The sequence below is a fragment of the Marmota flaviventris genome, chromosome 10 (genome assembly GCF_047511675.1).
Source record: "Marmota flaviventris isolate mMarFla1 chromosome 10, mMarFla1.hap1, whole genome shotgun sequence".
NCBI lineage: Eukaryota > Metazoa > Chordata > Mammalia > Rodentia > Sciuridae > Marmota > Marmota flaviventris.
In genome coordinates, this window is record NC_092507.1 from 42,462,031 (window position 1) to 42,481,846 (window position 19,816).

The 19,816-nt window shown below is 54.3% G+C and overlaps 1 protein-coding gene across 3 annotated transcripts in view; it reads right to left on the minus strand.

Annotated features, from left to right (window-relative positions):
- The window catches only part of Glis1 (GLIS family zinc finger 1), a 195,086-nt gene that overhangs the window by 63,259 nt on the left and 112,011 nt on the right, over positions 1-19,816 (minus strand). For 2 of the 3 annotated variants that reach the window (XM_071617853.1, XM_027945025.2), the window contains exons 2-3: positions 19,401-19,578; positions 14,847-15,729 (exon numbers count right to left, since the gene is read on the minus strand). In XM_071617853.1, coding sequence (XP_071473954.1) covers positions 14,847-15,729; positions 19,401-19,578 — 1,061 coding nt within the window. Of the gene's footprint in view, positions 1-11,423; positions 11,448-14,846; positions 15,730-19,400; positions 19,579-19,816 lie in introns of all 3 variants that reach the window. The other variant, XM_071617852.1, reaches the window with a different exon arrangement.

Genomic DNA, 19,816 nt, shown 5'->3' on the forward strand with positions numbered 1-19,816 from the left:
AGGCTGGCCTTGAACTTGCAATCCTCCTGCCTCAACCTCCTGTGTTGCTGGGATTACATGCGAGCACCACCACACCCAGCTTGAAGAGAATTCTTAGATCAAAGAAATTGATGTACTATTTGCTACTAATATTTGTCTGTATACCAATGCTGTCATAAAACATACTTTTTAAATTTTTCATGGAGGAAGAGGCCTGAAGGCAAATGTGCCCAACAATGTCATCGTAAGGCCCTGCTCACTCTACCCATCTCCCTGATAAGAACCTGGTCCCACCTGCCCAGCCACCTGGGCCCCAGGCTTACTCCCACTTTTCCTTAACAGGATCATGAACATGCCACGGGGAGTGGAACCCTGACAGGTGAATCTAATTTGGACCCTGAGTAACCACTCCAGACAGCTCTTGAAAGACTGAACCCACCGCTGTGGCTGTGGCTGGGGGTAGGGGGATCCCCTGGCTGATTTCACCAACCAGTTGTCAGGACAGACCTTCCTGGGTTCACAATGTGGAGACAATTAGAGGATTGGAGCTGCCAGCTTCCCTGCAGAGGTGTTGACTGCAGGCGGCAGATACTCTGCTCCTAAGGCCTGGAGCCAGGATTGGCCCTCCCCTGCGGGACCACACCTTGTCTTCCCCCAGCACTGGGGCTGGGCCTATGGAGGCGGGTGGGGGGACAGCAGTGAGAGCAGCTGGCCCCACAAATTCTGCCACACCAAACCAAGCAGCCACAGAACTCAGGGAGGCTGGGGAGGGCAGGGAACGCTTGCCTGGGGTTCACCACTGTCCTGCTGTGTGACCCCACCTGCACCTGGCCTCTCCAGCCCCGGCGTCCTCATCCATCAGGGAGATAAGTGGTGGTTCCCAAAGACGATATGGGGTGAAGGGCAGGTGAACGACCCCCGGGAGGTGGGGCAGGGTTATCATTTCCACTGAACAGACAGGTAAACTGAGCCCAGAACAAGGCGATAGTTGCCCAGCCAAGGTCATTCATGATGCCCAGGGGATCAGGCCAGGCTAGGTGCAGAGCCTGGATTCCAGGAGCCTGGAGGGCAGGGCCCAGGTCTTCCTGGGGAGCTAGGGCTGCTGGCTTACCTGGATTCCAGTCTCCTCCAGCTCTCACAGCCACAGGCCTCCCTGCACTGTCTTCTGCCCCAGCGAGCAGCCCTCTCCTGGGGCTGAGTCCCCACCCTTTCCCTCCTGTCCTCCTGTGCATGCACGTGGGTGGCTAGGAGATGGGGAAGTGAGGTCTGAGAACACCTGGGGCTCATAGTGCTGATTCTTGATTCAGGGAAACCTCCCTGGAACAGGTTAAAAGGAAGGCTCAACTCTAGATCCATGAAAAGCCCAAATTAGATGTGATTGCTTTTGAGGAATTATAGGTACGAATTAAGATGCCTCTTAGGGTCCTCAGGAGTGAGCTCACTGAAAAGGGGAGTGGGCAATCAGTTCACGCTCGATTACAAAAAATCACCATGGAGAGAACCCGGGAGCCATGGGAGGCCAGGGGTGCACTCCCATCTCCGGGTCCTTGCGAGCCTCGTTTTCCTCATCCATAAAATGGGACAGTAATGCCAACATCAAAAGGTTAACAGAGAAAGCACCAAGGCTTAATCTGGTATCTGCAAAAGAGCACACTGCTAACAAGGGCCTCCTGCCCACCTTCCCTACACTTTAAAGTAGCTGCTTTGGGATAGCGACATTGTTTCCCACACTGCATTCTTGCCTGTATCAGCCCTTTTGTTGCCAATTAATGTAAAATTGACTCCTGCCCCATCTCTGTGCCTGTGGTCACAAAACAGGATCTGTGGAGACAAATTAATGATAAACAGCAGCCACAGCAGGAACTAATGAATGAGCGCGGAGGACCTGGCGGACCTGATGGTAAATTCCCTCCCAACTTGTGGGTACAGCGTGAGAAGCTGATGAGATCCTCTCCCCGTCTCACTTCCCAAGTGTGTGAAGATTTCTATGCTCTTGTCCAGGTCTGACATTCCATGAACTTGGGGACCAGGGCAGAGCACCGTATATTACAGATGAAGAAAACAGGGGCCAGGGATGGGTGGGAAGTGCTAAGCACCTGCTGTATACCAGACACGGGGCTTCCTGAGAAGCCGGCCCCAGCCAGCCTAATCAGAAATGCCTCCTGGGCACCACCGCACAGTCCCCCAGATGACCCCATGTTGCAAACACCTAATTTCACAAGACCAGCCCCCAACTCTCCACACCCTCCATCCCTTCTGCCCCTGAGCCACTCTTCTTTTTACATTCAGTGACACTCAGCAAAGGTCTGTGGATTACAAATGGCGTGTATCATAACACCAGACACAGGTCACAACAAGACCCAAAATGATCTAGACTTTGGGGCACTTATGGCTGAGTGGGGTGAACAGAGACAACACATAGCATGACATCAGGCAGAATAAGGGACAGAGAGTGGCCAGAGGTGCTACTTTCCAAAGGCGGTCAGGGATGTTCTGGAGGAGGTGACATTGGAGCAGAGGCCTCTGAGGGTCAGCATTTGGGCAAAGGGAACAGCTGTGCATGGAACCCAAGGTGGGAACAGACTTAGTATAGTTGAGGAATGGCCAGGAGGCCACCATGGCCACAGGAGAGCATGGGGGAGGAGTGTGGAAGGAACTGGGTCAGAAGGCTCAGGAGGACCCACCTGCTACCTCCTTATCTCCCACTCCTCCTCCTCCCCTGGGCCCATGTGAAGAAGGTGGAAATCGAACTGCTGATGTCTGAGTTCAAAGGATCTTGGGGATGCTGGAGGCCAAGCCTTCCATTTGCTAGATGAGAAGGGCGACCCAGGGGGGTAGGGCGTTTGCATGGAGCCACAGGCCATTTCTGTGCAGATGCAGGGAAGGAGCTGAGCTCTGGCCTCCTGCTCTGCTGTCTCCCACTGGACTGAGTCAGGATCCCGAGACCAGGAGGGCTAAGAACTTCATCTCATCAAAGCCCTTGTCACGCACAGACACACAGGCCCTGAGGCTCTGTGTTAATGAAAAAAAGAAGGAGTGGGAGCCTGAGGAAAAGCAAGGAGCTGGTTTCTGTGTGGTGGTGTGGCGCTCTGTACAAGCCAGGCTTCCCCTGGGCCTGACAGGCACAGCCATCAGTCATTGCTATTCGTGCTACTCCAGCACCTCAGGGGGTGTGAGGTTTGAAACCCAAGGCTTGAGGCTTGAAACCCATGGCTGGTTAGTCTCCCAGGAGCCTGCAAGGCAGAGCTTCCTCAACCAGACTCTGCCAGGAGGGAAGGTGATTCTGACACGTGCCCTGAACACACCATCGGCTCTCTCCTGCTGTAACCTCAAGCAGGTCACCTCTTGCTATGGGCCTCAGGGCCTATCAGTCAAAAGGTGCAGCAGGGATTGGGAGGAGCATCACACAAGATGCTGAAGCCTAGAAGTTTCTTTCCCCGGGCATGCAACATGAGCCAGTGTTCTTTGGAGTTGGGAGGCGAGACAAGGTAAGCTCTCACCATGGGACCTAGGAAACCTGCCACGGAGCAAGACACCAGCTGGAGCGAGGATGGTGAGCTATGATTCTTTGGCTCTGAGAAATTCCATGAACCAGATCCTTTCTATGGGTCTCAGTTTCCACATCTGCAAGGAACAAAATTGCAATCCCGGGCAGCCTGACTGGTGGCCTGGATGAGCCACCTTCCCTTGTCCAGGGCCTATGGGGAGGAGCAATGGGAATAGAGAGGAGAGCAGGGTCTTAAGGAATTATCTAGGAGCACAGAAGACTCCTTTTCCTGCTTGGAGCCAACCCTGAGTTCTGATTACTGCCATGTTCATTGGCAGTGAAGCCTGACCAGAAATAACCCTATAAACAAATCCCAAAACTTTGGGGTTCAGCAGACCAGGAGGCATAGATTTATGGATAAATAGGGGTCTGAAGGGTACCGTAAGCAGTGGGAGGATCATGGGGCAAGAGGTGGAGTCTCAGATGTGACACCTAGCCAGGGAGCTTCCATTCTGTGGATCTCAGTGACCCCACTGTGAAACTGGGATCCTGTCACTGGAATCCTGTTACTGCCCTGAACATTCCCAAAGCACAGGAACTATCCATCAAAACACTGCATGTCAGGCTGGAGTTGTGGTTCAGGGGTAGAACGCTTTTTACCTGGGTTTGATTCTCAGCATCACATATAAATAAATAAAATTACAAAAAAAAAAAAAAGAAAAGAAAAAAAGAGGTCCATTGACAACCAAAAAAAAAAAAAAAAAATCCCCCCAGACAAAAACGCTGCATCCAGGGGACCCTGCCCAGGGGAGGTGCAAATGTGACCCTCTGCTTGAAAACCCTGTGCTGTTGGGATCTGCTATAGCCACTCACTATAGGCCTTGCTCCAGGCCCAGCAGAGACCTCTTGGTCTCACCCCCAAAATACCAGCCCTGTAGAGACGTGCGGTCCCACTGTCGCATCCCAAGAGGCCTGGCAAGGCCCAGCTCCACAGTGCCTCCTGCTCCCGCAGGCTAATGTCCCACCACAGCAAGTCCACCCAGGGAGGCATGGAGTGGTTACTCAGAAGGGGCAAGGGCAGGCTGACTTCCCAGCCACTCGCAAGACCACAATCTTAGTGACAGCCTTGTTTTATCATTACCCACGTCAGCAGAATGCAGGGCGAGGAGGCGGAGCTGTGCGAGTCTGTGCCCTAATCATTTACAGACCGCAGAGGCCCCGTCCTGGCAGAGGAGGAAGATTTATTGTGGGGACGAATGGAAAACAAAGAACAGTTGTGCAAACTTTACGGAGCCGCATTATGGGAAATGCCCTCCCACTTCCCTCTGGTAAATGTGCTAGAAGTTGTCTCCCAAGGGGGACTCAGCTTCATGAGCCACTCGAGCCACTCGTGTGCAGACCCTGGGCCTGGCCTGGCCGGAGGATGCCAGTGCTCCTGATAGCCATGCCCTCTGTCCAGGGGCACGGCCTGACCCTGGCTGCTCTGGTGGAGCTGGGGAGAAGGTTCCAGACTTGGACTGATGCCCTCCTGCAGCCCTGGGGCCTTGGTGTCCTCACCTGCACCCTGTCAACTTCCCTTGTACCTGCCACACCAAAACTCTAAATCTAATTGTGACTTTGCCACTCTCCTGCTAAGCACCCTTCTGGGATTCTCTCTATTGCCTGCAGAATAAAGTGCAAGGTCCTCATGCTGAACTTTGAGGCCCTTTGAGGCTTAATTCTAATCATCTTCCAGTCTCCAGCCCCCTTGTGTGTATCACTCCAGGCCCAAGAAGACACCCATGCCCACCAAGACTGTCACATCTCAAAGCTTTAGCACCTGCCATTCCTTTTCCTTGGACTGAGTTTCCTCACAGTCTGCACCTGGAAAGTTCCGACCCACGCATCAAAGCCCAGCTCTGAGGACATCCTGAAGAGAGCCTTTTCCTGCCTCTCCATCTCTAAGGCACCGAATTCCCTTGCTGCCAGATCATTCTGCTTTCCACACTGCGTCCCTCGCTACCAGCACCAAACCTGGCACAGCGCAGGCATGGATAAAGCCATGTTGAAAGGCTGGCAGAGGGAAGGGGGACCAGAGATGAACCCAGGGCTCTCTCCAGAGGAAGGACTCAACAGACTCACTCCTTGTCTCCTGAGAATCCTGGGGCTTGGTGTAGAGAGCATCTGGCCCATCACCCCGTTAACAGATGTGGATGGATGCCGAGGTGTGTCGCTGCAGCCTCCCAGTGCACAGCCCTGGCTCTGGATCACCCCTCTGCCAGCCCGTGAGACACAGCCTATTAGTGCTCCATCGCGAAGTCCGCCGTTTCCAGGATGCCCCCCTCCGAAAACACGGTCTGGACACTTTCTCGGAGTCACTGTTGATTTTATCTGACTTTCTCATTCCAATGAGAGAATCGTTTCAATTCCATTTACATTAAATTCAAAAGCTGTTTTTCTTATATTATTCTAAATTCAATTCAGAGGGTTGTGTTTTTTTCATCCTTAATTTTTTTCATATTCCATCAAGCAGCATTGAGCTCACAGAACTTGGCTAGTATTCCTGTTCCCTCAAGTTCAGAGCTCCCAGGAATTCTCTCTGTGAGAAGCTGGGTTTGATGACTTATTTAAAAAGAAAAAATGCACCAGGGCTCTTGTCTTTAAGTACCCCATATGTTCCAGGCACGGGGTCAGAGCTCCATGCACATGATCTCAATTTGCATCACACAGTCCCCTTTCCCTGGGCAGGAAACTGAGGCTCAGAGAGGCCACGTGACTCAGTACTGCACAGTCTCACAGCTGGTTAAGGATCAGGGTGGAGATCAGAGCCCCAGTGGTTGTCCTGGGTGCCCAGCCACTGCCTAGCCTGGCTCACTGACTCCTGGCTCAGAATTTCATATGATGGGCAGGGGGACAGGCATGCATCCAGGCAGCAAGGGGAGGGGTGAACAGAAGGAGGAGGAGATGTAGGAGAGCTGCAGGCAGAGACCCAAAAGGCAGGGTCCACTCTTGCTGGAGCACCCGGGTGGGGGGACACCGGCACAGTTGACCCCTCTGTATTCTAGCTACAGGAGGAGCACTTAATGGGAGTCTGCAGCTCAGCCTAAGCCCCGAGTTGCCGACTGGGAAGTTGGCAGTTTGGGAAGCACAGCCCCCGAATATCTCTTTGGGTAAGCATCACAACTCCCATTTTTCAGACACAAACAGGGAGTTGGGAGTGGAGGGCCTTGTCCCAGGCGGCACAGCGGGTGAGCAGCCAAGCAGGGTGGGTCTTCCCCTCCATCTCTCTCCAGCTCCTCCCCTTCACCAGCAAGTTCTTTCTACCTGGAGCCTCGGCCTCCCCTCTGCACGGTGGCTACAGAGGAACTTGGGGCTCTCACCTGACCACAAGGACAGAGAACAGGAAGAACACTGGCTTCTAGGAGCTGCTCCATATCAGCCCCCTGAGCTTTACTTTTGAAAACTAGAGGAGGAGGGAAGCACCCCGGTAGCCTGGGTTAGTGGCACTGGCACTCGGGTTTGAGGGGAAAGGGCACAGCATCATGAGCCCCTCTGGAATAGCCTACTGCGACCTGAGTGTTAGACATGACTCTGTTTCAGAGCTAGGGAAACTGAGGCCAGAAGAGACAGTGACCCATCCAACCTCACCCAGCCAGTCCAGGAAGGTTGTAACAACAACAACCTTCTCAGCTCCTCTGGGGAGGTTGGAGACGGAGCACACTGCCCATTTTCGACTCTCTTTTCCTCTCTTGCTCATGTGCCGTGTCCAGCACAGGGAGAGACATTTGTGGTACGCCATCTAGCCCCTCGCTGGAGCCTTACAATGGAACTGTACCCTCCGCTTCCCAGGTGAGAGAACAGGACCGTGAAGTCAGGTCACACAAGCTGAGAGCACGGCCATCTTTTAAATTCAGGCCTTCTTACAGAAAGGCTTCAAGCCCCCGATGAACCTGACAATCTTCAAGATCCCACCAGTGTCATGACTTCACAGCACAAGGCTCTGGAGAACAGCATCCAGGCAACAGCTCACCACCTTGGAGCAGAGAGGCTGGATGGCCATGGGCGAGAGCCCCTGGTCCTAGGGAGTGGGCTCAGCTCTCTACCATCCAGGAGAGGGCTGAGGGGCCTGTGATCCCTGAAACACTTGGCCACACCAGGAAGCTGTCGAACAAGGGGCAACACAGGCTGGAAGAGCAGGAGGCTCAGAGCTGGGAGAGCCATTCCAGAGAGAGGAATCGGAATGAGCCAAGGCCCAAAGGACTTACGGAACCCAGGGAGTGCAATCTGTCCAAGACGCCTCTGGTGGGGAGAAATCAGGCAGGTATTCCAGGCCTGCTGCCAACCCACTGGTGATTCTGGGCCACGACGCCCCTCTCTGGGCCTTGGTTTCCCCATCTACTCATGAGAACTGACAGGATGCCAGGAGGGACCGTTCATGTGGGTGCTTCTGGATGCCAACTTGCAGGCCGCCTTTGCCCAAAGCCGTTTCCCTACCCAGTTCCTCCTCCACCCTGAAAGAGGTGAAGTTCAGGACCATTTCCAAAAAGGGTGGACTTGGCGACCTGAGCTGGCTGAATGATCCTGGCCTCTCCGGACTCATTTACAGCAGGATTCTCCAGGGCAGTGGCTTTAAAACATGTTCCATTTTGCAGCTTTTTAATTTGACCACAAATTCTAGCCTCTGGCAAGGGAGCCTGTTTCAGGTAACTGATTTTGGAATAGGTGAAATGTCTCACTCTTCAACCCACAAGGTGTCCTCCCCTCCAAGACAGCAAAAATCCCATCACGGCATGATGAACAGGTCCAAGATGATGGGACACTGACTTTTTGGGCAAAATGGTTCCATGCAAATGCCCCTCAGTTTCCCTGCTGACCAAGGCCTGGAGGACAGGCCGGGTTTGATCCAGGGGCCCACCCAGGCATACAAAGAGGTACCCAGTGACAGCTTGCTGAATGAATTCAGGTCTGGGTGTTCTGTCAATACTTGCAAACAGAACCATGATTCTCTGCCTAGAAGGTGGCATGAAACTAAGCTGGGACACCATCTGGAATCTGGGTTCAAATGTGACCCCACAGTGCACTTGGGATCTGAACTTCGGCCTGAATTAGACTTCCCATTTCTGTCTGTAAAATGGGGATAGGAATCCCAGGCTCCTGGAATGTTCTAAGGGCTGGCTGTGTCCTGGAGGCCCCCCACAAGCTGAAAAGCAACCAAGTGTTTTAATAATGTTTCTGTCCCCCTTGACCGACTTGGACAGGGTCGCACAGCCAGGCCTCCGATCCACAGCTCCTGGCTCCCCTCCTTCCCTCCACCATCCAGCAAAAATATCACAGGATTCAAGGGCAGCCTCTTCCCATGATGTCAGAAGCCTCGAGTCCCATCGTCTTCCCTTGTCCACAGGCCACTTTCCCACAGTCTAAACCTTCCCCAACTTGTGGTTATCCGTTTTCCCACCGATGCTCATTTGCTGTGCAATCCTGGGCTCCCAACCACCCTGTCTTCTGCATCCTGTCTGGACATGACGGGGTTGGACGGGTCCACCTGTCTTCTCAGACTCTGCAGGCTCCCAGGGAAGCCTTAGCATGAGGCACAGATGTTGAGATGGGTTGGGGTGTTGGCCTTGAAACGTGCTCATCTCATGGGGCTGGGAGCAGGAGCAGATGCCCAAGGGCTCCACCCACTGGGATTTGAAAAACACAGAGCTGAAGGAAAGGGCTGAGCAAAGTGATGCGTGGCAAATAGCAGTGTGGCCCATGGCATGGTGCAGGCGGCTGAGCTGGATAAGACAGAGCAGGCCACTTGGTCATGAACATCAGAAACAGTTTCTTGTGTAAAATGAACTTGCAGATTCACAGCTGGACTTACTGTGACCCAGAATGCATTCATCCTCTTCTCCTCTGAACACCCCAGGCAATATAGATCCTGGACTCTTCAGATCTCTGCTCACAGCTCTGCCGGGCAGGTCAGCAGATCTGGTTGGTATCAATTCCCTCCCTGGGGCAGACTGTGATCTTGAGATTTAGCCTCTCCGGGCCTTGGAGGTTTGTCTGTTTGTTTGTTGTTTTGGTTTTTGGTACTGGGGATTGAACCCAGGGGTATTTAACCACTGAGCCACATCCAGAGCCCTTTTTATTTTTTATTTTGAGACAGGGTCTCGCTAAGTTCCTTAAGGCTTCACTAAATTGCTGAGGCTAGTCCGAACTTGCAATCCTCCTGCCTCAGCCTCCCAAGCTGCTGGGATTACAGGTGTGCGCCACCACGCCCAACTTGAGCAGTTTTATTCTGGAGGTGGAATGGAGAATGACTAGCACGGAGCCTGGATAAAACAATCTTTGACTCTCAGTAACAATTCCCTCTACCTCCCTCACCCCAAGCACTCAAGGGGGAAACTGGAGTGGGATAAGGGGGCTCGAACAAGGTGAAAAGGGGAGCCTGAAGCCCTGGATCTATGCGGATGGGAGTTAGCGTAGACCAGGCCAGATGATGCACAAGGCCCCCCACAAGAGGTCCAGCCAGGCAACTTCTGTTCTCAGTTTTGTTTACTTAAAATTTAACTAATCAGTAATGTTCACCTTTTGACCAGGAGTATTTCTCGGCTCCAGGTTCAAAGACATCTGAGACAGACTGGCAAATGGTAGAGAGGGACTTAAGAGGTGGAGACCAGAGGCCAAGGCAGCTTCAAGGATAGAGGAGGCTTGGCAGGATGGAGTTCAGCCCTGAGGCTGCAGCTGCTCATCCAGACAGAAGGACACACATCCTAGAGCCTCCTCCCAGTGCCACTGACTGCTGCCCCCATGCCAGTACCGGGCACCCTGTTCAGACTCTGTCGGGCGCAGAGTAGTCACCTGTAAATGGCTGAATGGACAAGACACAAAGGATCAGGGCTGCCTAGGATACATGGGCAGCACGGCTGGTGAGCTGCCCTTGCAGGAGCACCCACGGATGGCCGCGCCTGCCCAGCACTGCAGAAGCTGCTGGACTCACCAACCTCGAGTCCAGGCTCTGCCACCAATGGCTGGTTTGAGCCTCAGTTTCTTTAGCAGAAAAAAAATCTCTATAAACAACCCTGTTCTCATTCCTAGGGCTACTGTACTACTCTCCTTAGATGACCAATAGGAAAGAGTGTGATGGGGGAAGAAGAGAATTACCCAAGCACTTTCCCTGCATCATATCTTTTAACCCTCATAACAACGGCACTAAAAGGCTATACTCTTGTTGCTCCATTTTACAGTCGAGTATCCTCTAGTTCAGAGAGGGTAGGTTCCCTGCCTGAGGTCACCCAGCTGGTAATCTGCAGAGCCAGGCCGGGACCCAGGTGTGTAGGATGCAGACCTGGGCTTTGCACCTCTGCCCATACGTTCCCCGTGCAGGGTCACAGCTCTGGATAAATTCTGTACCAAAGTAAGGGATCCTTCTTCTTGTTATTTATAAAACCCAGGATAGGAAAAGGACGGTTCTGAGCAGCTGTCCTTTCTCCCTCTGCCTCTGCCTCCTGGTGTGCAGAGGAGCAGCCTCCACAGGCTGGTCCTTTCTGCAGCCTCACACAATCAGAATTTCGGCCCTCTGGGAGAACCAACCTAAGAAAGCACAAGACTAATCTTCAGAGCTGACGTCTTGGAGGCGTCGCGTCAGTGTTTGGGTTGGATGTAACCTTGTTATCGCGATGCACAAGAAGCCCCGGATTTCATAAGGCTGAGACATCTCAAGCAACGTAAGAAACATAACAGGATATTGCAAAGAGATCAGGGAGCTTCCTGTGGACTGCACAGAGGGAAGGGAGGGGGACAGACGGCACCATTTCCCCTGGGGCCACTGAGTCCCCAGTTCAGGCCTGGCTGAAGGACTAAGGTGGCCGGGCAGAGCGCTTGCTGCCAGCACCCTGGGGCCTGCCTGGTACTGAGCAGAGACTCCGCAGTCTAAATTCAAAGCAGCTGCAAGGCTGGGGTGTTACGGCTGGATGAGGAGAGGGGAGCTTACCTCATGAAAGAACAGTGGAAGTGGCTGCTGGAGAGATAATAAAAGGATTAACTGCTATTTTAGTGGCCATTTACTCTTCAATCAAAATGTCTCATCTATTTCCTGTTCTCCAGAGGCTCCAGGTCCAAAATTCCTTTGTCTATTACAGCGCGTGGTAGCAGACGCCTGTCATGAGAAATTAATAATTTCACAGGGAAGGGAGATTGTACTTATCTGGGTGCGGGCTGGGGCCGGCCCCATCCCTGGGTCACCTACTGTGCCAACATCGTGGGGGAGGGCACTCCCACCCCATGGCAGGCAGGAGGGGCTCCTGGAGGCTCTGAGAGGCCTCGGAAGCTGTGGGAGGAGATTGTTGCTGCCGGCTGCAGATGGTGGCACCCAGCAGGGCCAGCCCTAAGGCTCCAGAGAATCATTAACAGAAAATTTATGGACAAGAGCATGGCAGTTTAGAAAGACGTGGGTTCAAATCCCACTCCAATGGTTACAGCTGTGTAACTTCAGGCTTTATTTTTATTGTCACTACTACTACGATGATTCTTTCTTTATTGTTGTTGCTAATATCATTGTCTTTAGCTGTATGACCTAGGGCCCGTTGAGCAATCTCTCTGATCCTCAGATTCCTCATGTGCAGATGGGGGTTAACGATATCATCCTGCAGGGCTGTGGTTCTACCACTTAGAATAGCACCTGCACACGCTCAGCACTCAGCAACCGCCTGCAAGTGTAACCATCAACTGTGCTCCTGATCCCAAAGGGCAAGACCAAGCGCTCACTTAAGAGCAAGAGGGAGGCTGGCTGGACTTTGTTTCTTCACCTGTAAAAACCCCTGGGTTTGACAGCACCCTTGTAAAGACTAAACACAGTTACCAGGGAGCCTGGACACCACCGCCTCCAGGAAGCCTGCCAGGCCTCCCCTCCCTGGACCTAGGCACACTCCATCCCAGGCTGCCACTGGTCCTCGTCCCTGATGGCTCAGGGATCCATCCCTGAGTGTGAGGTCCCCCAGGGCAGGGAATATGACAGTCCAGGTCTGGGTCCCCGGGGGCCAGGCAGGAGCCAAGTGTCCTGCGGAGTCTGGAATCAGGTGAGATCCCACAGGCCTAGGAGAGAGATCCTGAGAGTGCACTGACCCGCCTGGCCTCCCTCCCTGGGCCTCCACTTCCCAAGCTGGAAAATGGGTGGGAACTAGTGTTGAGAGCCACAGCCAAAGGGGCCCCAGCAAACTTCCAGCTGCCGGCTGATGATTGGCTCACAGCAGCCCCAGCAACATCTAGCTGATTGGCTCCTCTGCTGTGATGCTCATTGGGCTGTTTCCCTGCCCTTTCAGACCACGGAGCTGCTCATTGGGGGACTTTTTTGGCTCCGCCCACGTGACCCAGCCAATCGGCCTCAAGAGCAGGAGGATTGTGGGAGGTGGAAAGAAGCTTGTGTGGGAGAGAGAGGCTTGTGGAAAGCCGGTGGTGGCAGTTGAGGCTCTGAGGGTTTTTCCTGAGAGGCTGTTTTGTTTGGCGTGTGTGGTTCTAAAAATAAAGTTAGTTTCTTTTGACAAGTGGCTCCTGATTGTGCCCAGCCAGACTGCGGCAAACTAGATCATCTTGAGGCCCCCAATGTCCAACACGGATACTTTAGGATGTTGTGACCCCACACAGGAGGCCCCACTGCAAGAAGACCACTGACTACATCATATTGGGGTTCATGGGACAAGGTAGCCTCCACTGAGGCCCTCGCAGACACCAATGGGCTCACCCACATGACAGAGAACTACAGCTGTCCCTCCAGGGTCTCAGGGAGAGAAAAGCCAGACCACCTCCCAGCAGCCCTGGCCCGAGGACTATCTTTTGGTCATGGCCTCCCAAGCAGGGGCACATCTTCCGGCAAGCCACATGTTCTAAAACCCCAAATGAACTGGGGCATCCCCAGCCTGGCCAGTCACCAGCCCCTGGCCAGCACACTCTCAGCCCAAAGGCAGGTGACAAATCAATCCATGGCCTGCTCAGCCCATCCTCCCCACCTCCTCTCCACACACCAGGCTCCCTCCTCCTCTTGTCCTTGGCACGGATGGCTCATTGCCGCTCACCTGTCTGGGAAATCAACTCCTTCTCATCTTCAAGGCCTGGGGAGCTGACCCCGTGTATGCTTGGCTCATGGCCCCACAGGTGACAGGCCTGAGGCGAGGTGAGCACTGGCCCTGCCAGAGCTTCCTGCCTCCTGCCTGGCCTCCCTGGGGCGGAGCAGGGACACTGCTCCTTCCCAGACCTAAGGTTCCACGAGGTGGGGCCAGAGACAGTGACAGTGCACAGGCCTGGAAGAAATCAACCATGGCTACAACACTGACCCCTGCAGACCAGCCCTGCTGCTGCTCAGACTGAGCGGTGGCCTGGGTGGCCCATGCTCCTTGTTCTGTGGAGCACACCCTAGGCCCAGCCTTCCACTCCCAGGCAGGAGCTTCTCCTAGAGGGCGGGCTGGGCCTTGGGGGCAGGCAGAAGGCATCAGGGATTAATATTATGCTCCTGGCCTCTGATGACAGATATCCACCACAGCGAGAGTACAATACAGAAATGACCAGTCAGAAGGGCCAGAGGCCAGGCTGCCAGCAGTCAGTGTGTATGTGTGTGTCCGTGAATGTGTGTGCATACAAACACGTGTATCTTGCTTTCTCTCCACAGAAACCTTAGTTTCCATGCCAGTGGGAACACTGCTGCTGCTCTGCGGGGCCTTACCTGATGACCCCTGACCTTAGCCCAAAGCCTCTCTGGGGGCCCAGAGGTCTCAGGCCCGATGCCTGTGAGGACCCAGTGCTCCTTGAGGACAGCCAAGCTGTAGGCAGCTCTGGGAGGAGGCCCAAGAGCCTTTCTGGGAAGGTGAAGGTCCAGTGCTGAAGGAGTGTCACTGCCTGCCTGTCAAGGCCTCCGCCAGGTGGAGCATGGAGCATGTGCACGTGAGAGAGGCTGGCCAAGCCCGCTTGACCTCGGAGGCCGTGCAGCATGCTAAAGCACACCTAATGCATGTCTGATCCTCAGGGTGGGGGGCAGGGCACCTGGTGAGGACAGTGTGGCACTGCCAAGTTTCGCTGTGACAGTGGCACTGACCACCTTTTTATGGAGGTACCAGAGATTGAACCCAGGGGTGCTTAACCACTGAGCCACATCCCCAGCCCTTTTCTTTGTATTTTTTAATTTAGAGGCAGCGTCTCCGTGACTCGCTCGGGCCTTGCTAAGTTGCTGAAGCTGGCTTTGGACTCACAGTCTACCTGCCTCAGCCTCCGGAGTCCCTGGTGCCACCGCACCAGGCGGCACTGACCATCTTGACCAGGGCCCACGCCCATAGCACTGTACCTAGCTCCCAAGGCGCCCTTCCAGGGGAGTGAGATGGGTGCTGCTCTGCAGGGCTGGGGCGAGGCCGGGCAGCCTGCGGGGACTCACCATGCACTTGTTGGGCTTCTCGCCTGAGTGCACCCTCATATGGATGAGCAGCTTGTAGCGGGCGTTGAAGGGCTTGTAGCGGCGCACGCAGCCAGCCCAGAAGCAGGTGAAGTCCTCACCCTTGCGCTGGTCGATGTGGCTCTTCTCGATGTGCCGCACCAGCTCCTCCTGCTGCTCATAGGCTGCACAGCAGTCCACCCAGCGGCACGCCTGCCGCCCGGCCACCATCCTGCTGGCCAGGCCCAGCCCCAGGCCTGTAAGGCCCGGGCCAGCTGGCAACTGAGGCAAAGGGTAGGGAGGCGGCAGGCCCTGCTGGTGAGGCCCGAAGAGCTCTGAGAACTCGTCCGCAGGCTCCTGCTTCAGAAAGCCCGTCTTCCGGCAGGCTTCAAGTTGCAAGCTGCCCTCGTGGCTCTCAGTGGACACAGGGCCGGGCCGGGCCCGCTTGGCAGGACCCCCCAGGTCTCCTGACAGAGGGGGGCTGCGGAGTCCATTTACACAGGTGACCAGAGCTGTCTGGGAGGAACGGATGATGGGGGTGACGTCAGAGGAGGTGCAGGGCGAGGAGGAGGCCGAGGAAGTCGGGGGCAGGCCCAAGAGGCAGCAGCGCTTCAAGCTGCCCTCAGGAGGGTGGGCCTCAGGCTGCGGGCCCAGGCCAGAGCTGGGCTCACTGCCCAGAAGGTAGCAGGAAGGTGCAGGGTTGGCGAGGCCTCTGCTGGGGAGGTCCAGATCCGTGTGCAGGCCAGTGGCTGGTGGGGCCCGGCAGTGAGTCAACAGGGGTGTGCGGGCTTCGGCCATAGCCTGGTAATCGGGCAGGGATTCCTGCTTGATGTGTGGTGTGGTTGGGAGGCCGCCATTCACATACGTGGCCTGGGGCCTGGGAGACCTGGAAGAGAGTGGTCAGGGAGGTCATGAGGAGGTGGGCACTGCACAGGGGGAGGCCTCATCGGGGCTGCCAGAGAAGCCAAGGGCTAAAAGCAAAGGAAGAGGAAGACCAGAGATGGGTGGTCTGAGAGCAGAGAAGAGTGTGGAGGGAAGAGGAGAGAGAGGAAGAGGGCCTGGGGTCAGTCGAGAGGCAGGAGGCGGGAACAGGTGATGCGGAAGGCCCACTCATCCTTTTACCAAAACCAGCCCCCACTCCAGCCTGGGGCCCTCCTCCCAGGCTGCCCTGGGGTCTTCCCTGCACTGGGGTCAGAGGAAGGTCTGACCCCTGTGGGTTCTGTGGGAAGGAGGCTGAGCATTTTGAGAAATAGCCAGGTCCAGTAGATTTTAAATTCCACTTACATGTCCCTGAAATCTTTTTTAATCTCTGTAAGTTTTTTGGAAGTGAAAAATCTTCTAAAAATGTCCTCTGAAGTTCTGCCCCAGCAACCTGTCTTCCCAGCTATTGGCGTCAGTGAATGGGCCTCTGAAGCACAACCACGGTACAGGGGCACCTTAACACTAACTGAGGAGAAGACCCCCAGGGGAATGGCCCAGGACTTCAGGCCCAGACTCCACGACTGCCTGAAATTGGCATTCTGAGAAGCCAGGGGCAGGCTGGGCAGGGCAGCACACAGAGGCAGGAGGCCTGGACCTAAGGCCAGACTCAGCCCTGTCCCAGCTGCGCCAGCTCAGGCAAATCCTGAGTGACATCAAGGTGATCCTCCCCATGACAGTGAGGGTGGTGCAGATACCAGGACTAGGGTTTGCCACGGTGGCTGTCTTCAACATGGCACACAGTCTCCTAGAGAAGGCCTCTCGCAAGCACAGGCATCCCCTCTGCCCACTTCACAGGAGGCCCGATTCAGGAAGACAAAAGGATTCTCGCACCGTAGGGCCTACCATCCTGGGCTGGGGACCAGGTAAGATATAGGTAGAGACACCAGGGCCTGACTGTCACCAGAGGACTCCAAAAAGGAGAAGGCCAGGAAGGTAAAGCCCCTCTAGCTGGCCAGCAGAACAAAAGGCCCAGTTTTGTGCCTAAAGTCTGACTAGGACACCTCATGAGATCCCTTCCACCCCACATCTGAGTCTCGGTTTCCTCACCCATGAAACAAGGACTAAGCCTCTATGTAGCACTCAAAGGGCAGTTGCCAGGAACAAGTGGCAGCCCTCTGGGAAGTGGGTGGCATGGTGCATGATGCTATTATCACTGCTGCTACAGCACTGCTGTGGTCCCTCTATTTCCTAGATGGTCTTGCAGCCCCAGCCCCTCCCTTCTGGCTCCCTGTAACTGCAGCACTCTCAGTTCCAGCCCCAAGTGCAGGGTAGAAGAGGATCCAGAGCTAGGGACCCTGGGCACGGGTTCCAGCTCCATCACGGCAGAGATGGAGGAGTCAAGAGGGCCCAAGGCTTGCCCACCATCGCACAGTGGCAAACCCATGCCACACCTGGACCAGGAGCCCTGCTCTCTTATCCTGTGTACAACTGACCTGAACATAGGTGTGGCAGAAGGGATTTCTGTTTGTTTCTCAGCTCTAATGAGTAACCCTCCACCTCCCTCACCAGCAAACTCTCTTCCTACCCAAGGATTCTGCTGCCCAGTCTGTGCCCAGGAGAACCAGGAGCTTTGATTCTGAGGCAGACAGCAAATGCACACCCCTCCCAGTGCTAGCAGAAAGCTCCATGTATTGAAGACCTAACAGTGAGGACCTTGTGGAGTTTAAAAATATAAAAACATGGATGCTGTGTAGGAGGTTGCAATCCTGGGCCTGGTACAGGTGGGCTGGGCAGAGAAAGGCAGCAGGAAAGCCTCTGTTTGGAGCATCCTTTTGCAAACAGTTATCAGGCTAATCATTAATAGCAGTAAAGAGGAGCACATCTAGCATTCTGGGACTGAGCTATTGGAATGAAAAAAAAAAAAGGCTGGGGATGTGGCTCAGTGGTTAAATATCCTTGAGTTTAATCCCCACTATTAAAAAAAAAAGAACAAGGTGGGGGATGGGGCTCAGGGGTCACAACCTGAGATGTGTGTGGGGCCTGCCAAGAGGCTGGTGCGGCTGCCAAGGAGGCTGCAGGGTGGGCAGCCAGGGCCAGATCACAAGCTCTCCTCACTCTGTATTTCTAACCTTGTTTTAAGGAAAGAAGGCTCAGCTTCTTGCCTGAGGTCACCCAGAGAGCCAGTAAGGTACGGAGTGAAGACTTCTGCATCATTCTAACGATGGCTGTGGGGGCAGCCACTTTACACACAGGAATGACAACATCAGGATGTCGTTGAGGCTATTTAAACCTCTTCACAACCGGCTAGATGCCGCTGGCCTATGTACATAACCCCCTGGCCTCGGTTTCCCCACCACATGGTGATGGTGGGTTGGGAGAATCAGTCTTTACACAGCACTCAGCGGAGCCTATGGCTCACAAGAAGAACCTGTGACTGTTGCTTTTTTGCAATGGGACCCTGGGACAGAGTGGCTTCAGTGGGAGAACATGCACATGCAGTCTCTGGCTGAGAGGGAGCCATTTGGTTAGCATCAGGGAGTTAACCTGGAGGCAAGAAGGCTGGCAAGTGGCTGTGGCAGGAGCTCAGGTGGCAGACCAAGGGGCCTGAGACTGAGAGGCCACCCAAGTGCATGGTACCAGCAGTGATGGGTAAGGAACAGGATTTGGGATATGTGTTGGCCTGGGCCCTCTTTTCCTCTTTCCTAAAAGTGCCAGCTCAAATTCTACCACTTTGGTAGCAGTGACTTTGCCAGAGTAGGACACTGGGTTCAGACTCTCCTTGCCCTCCATTGTCAAGATAACATTTAAAATGACAAATGATATTTTTCATTGTGTCAAACAAACACAAACCCCCTTCTTTAGCTCGCCCTAGGATAGCACAGCTTCCACCTGACATAGAATGAATTTCCCTGGAGAAACTGGGCACTGCTAGGAAGTCTTGTGAATAATTAGGCAGATAAATGCACTTGACTCTTGATAAACCATGCACAGCTTAAAGCCTAAAAGATGTGTGTTGCATGTTGGGAACTGAACTGTGCCCACCCCCCATCCATATGTCAGAGTCCAACCCCACAGTGTGGCAGTGTTTGGAGACAGGACCTTTGAGGAAGTAATTAAGGCTAAGTGAGGTTAATCTCCTAGTAGGAAGAGGAGATTAGGCTGGGCATGGTGGCACAGCCTGTAATCCCAGCAACTCGAGAGGCTGAGACAGGAGGATCTCGAAGTCAAACCAGCCCCAGCAACGGCAAGGCATTAAGCAACTCAGTGAGACCCTGTCTCTAAATAAAATACAAAATAGGGCTGGGGATGTGGTTCAGTAGTCGAGTCCCCCTGAGTACAATCCCTAGTACCACCTGCAAAAAGAAGAGATTAGGACACAGATCAAGGGATGACCTTATAAGAGACATTGAGAAAGCAGCCATCTGCAATGCAAGGAGTGAGTCTCAGGAGAAACCAAACTTGCTGCACCTTGATTTGGGGATCAGGCATCTCTGACCAGTCCCTGGCCCTCCTGAGCCTCAGTTTCCCTGCATGTCCCACATGTTAGGCAGACTAGGTGAGATCCTGAGGCCCTTGATCCTTGGACCTCAGGGACTGTCCACAGGAAATGGTGGACAGGTGGGGATGGGCACGTACCTGTTAGGGTGGGGGAAATGCAGCAGCCTCTCGCAGGCTGGGGGGTGGCCCCGGGGTGGCGGACTTCCTGCAGGGAGAAACAGTCCCTGGTGACAGGTGGGGCTGGGGCCCTCAGCAAGATCCAGATCCAGCAGACCCTTCTCCGAGCCGGGGGTGCAGTGACCATAGCTCCCATTCACTAGGCAAAAACCACAGGGAGAGAGGAGACAAGTGAGTGGGGACAGCCTGCAGGAGGGCACGGGGAGAGGGTGGGCATCAGTTATGGCTGGGAAGGAGCACTGGAGCCACCTGAGGGACCGTGCTTCCTCACCAAAATCCCAACCAGCAAGACCAGTAATAAAATCCCCAGATCTCCAACACAGATGCCAAGGCTTCACTGCTGAGAGGACCATTATGCAAACACTGGGCACTTAATG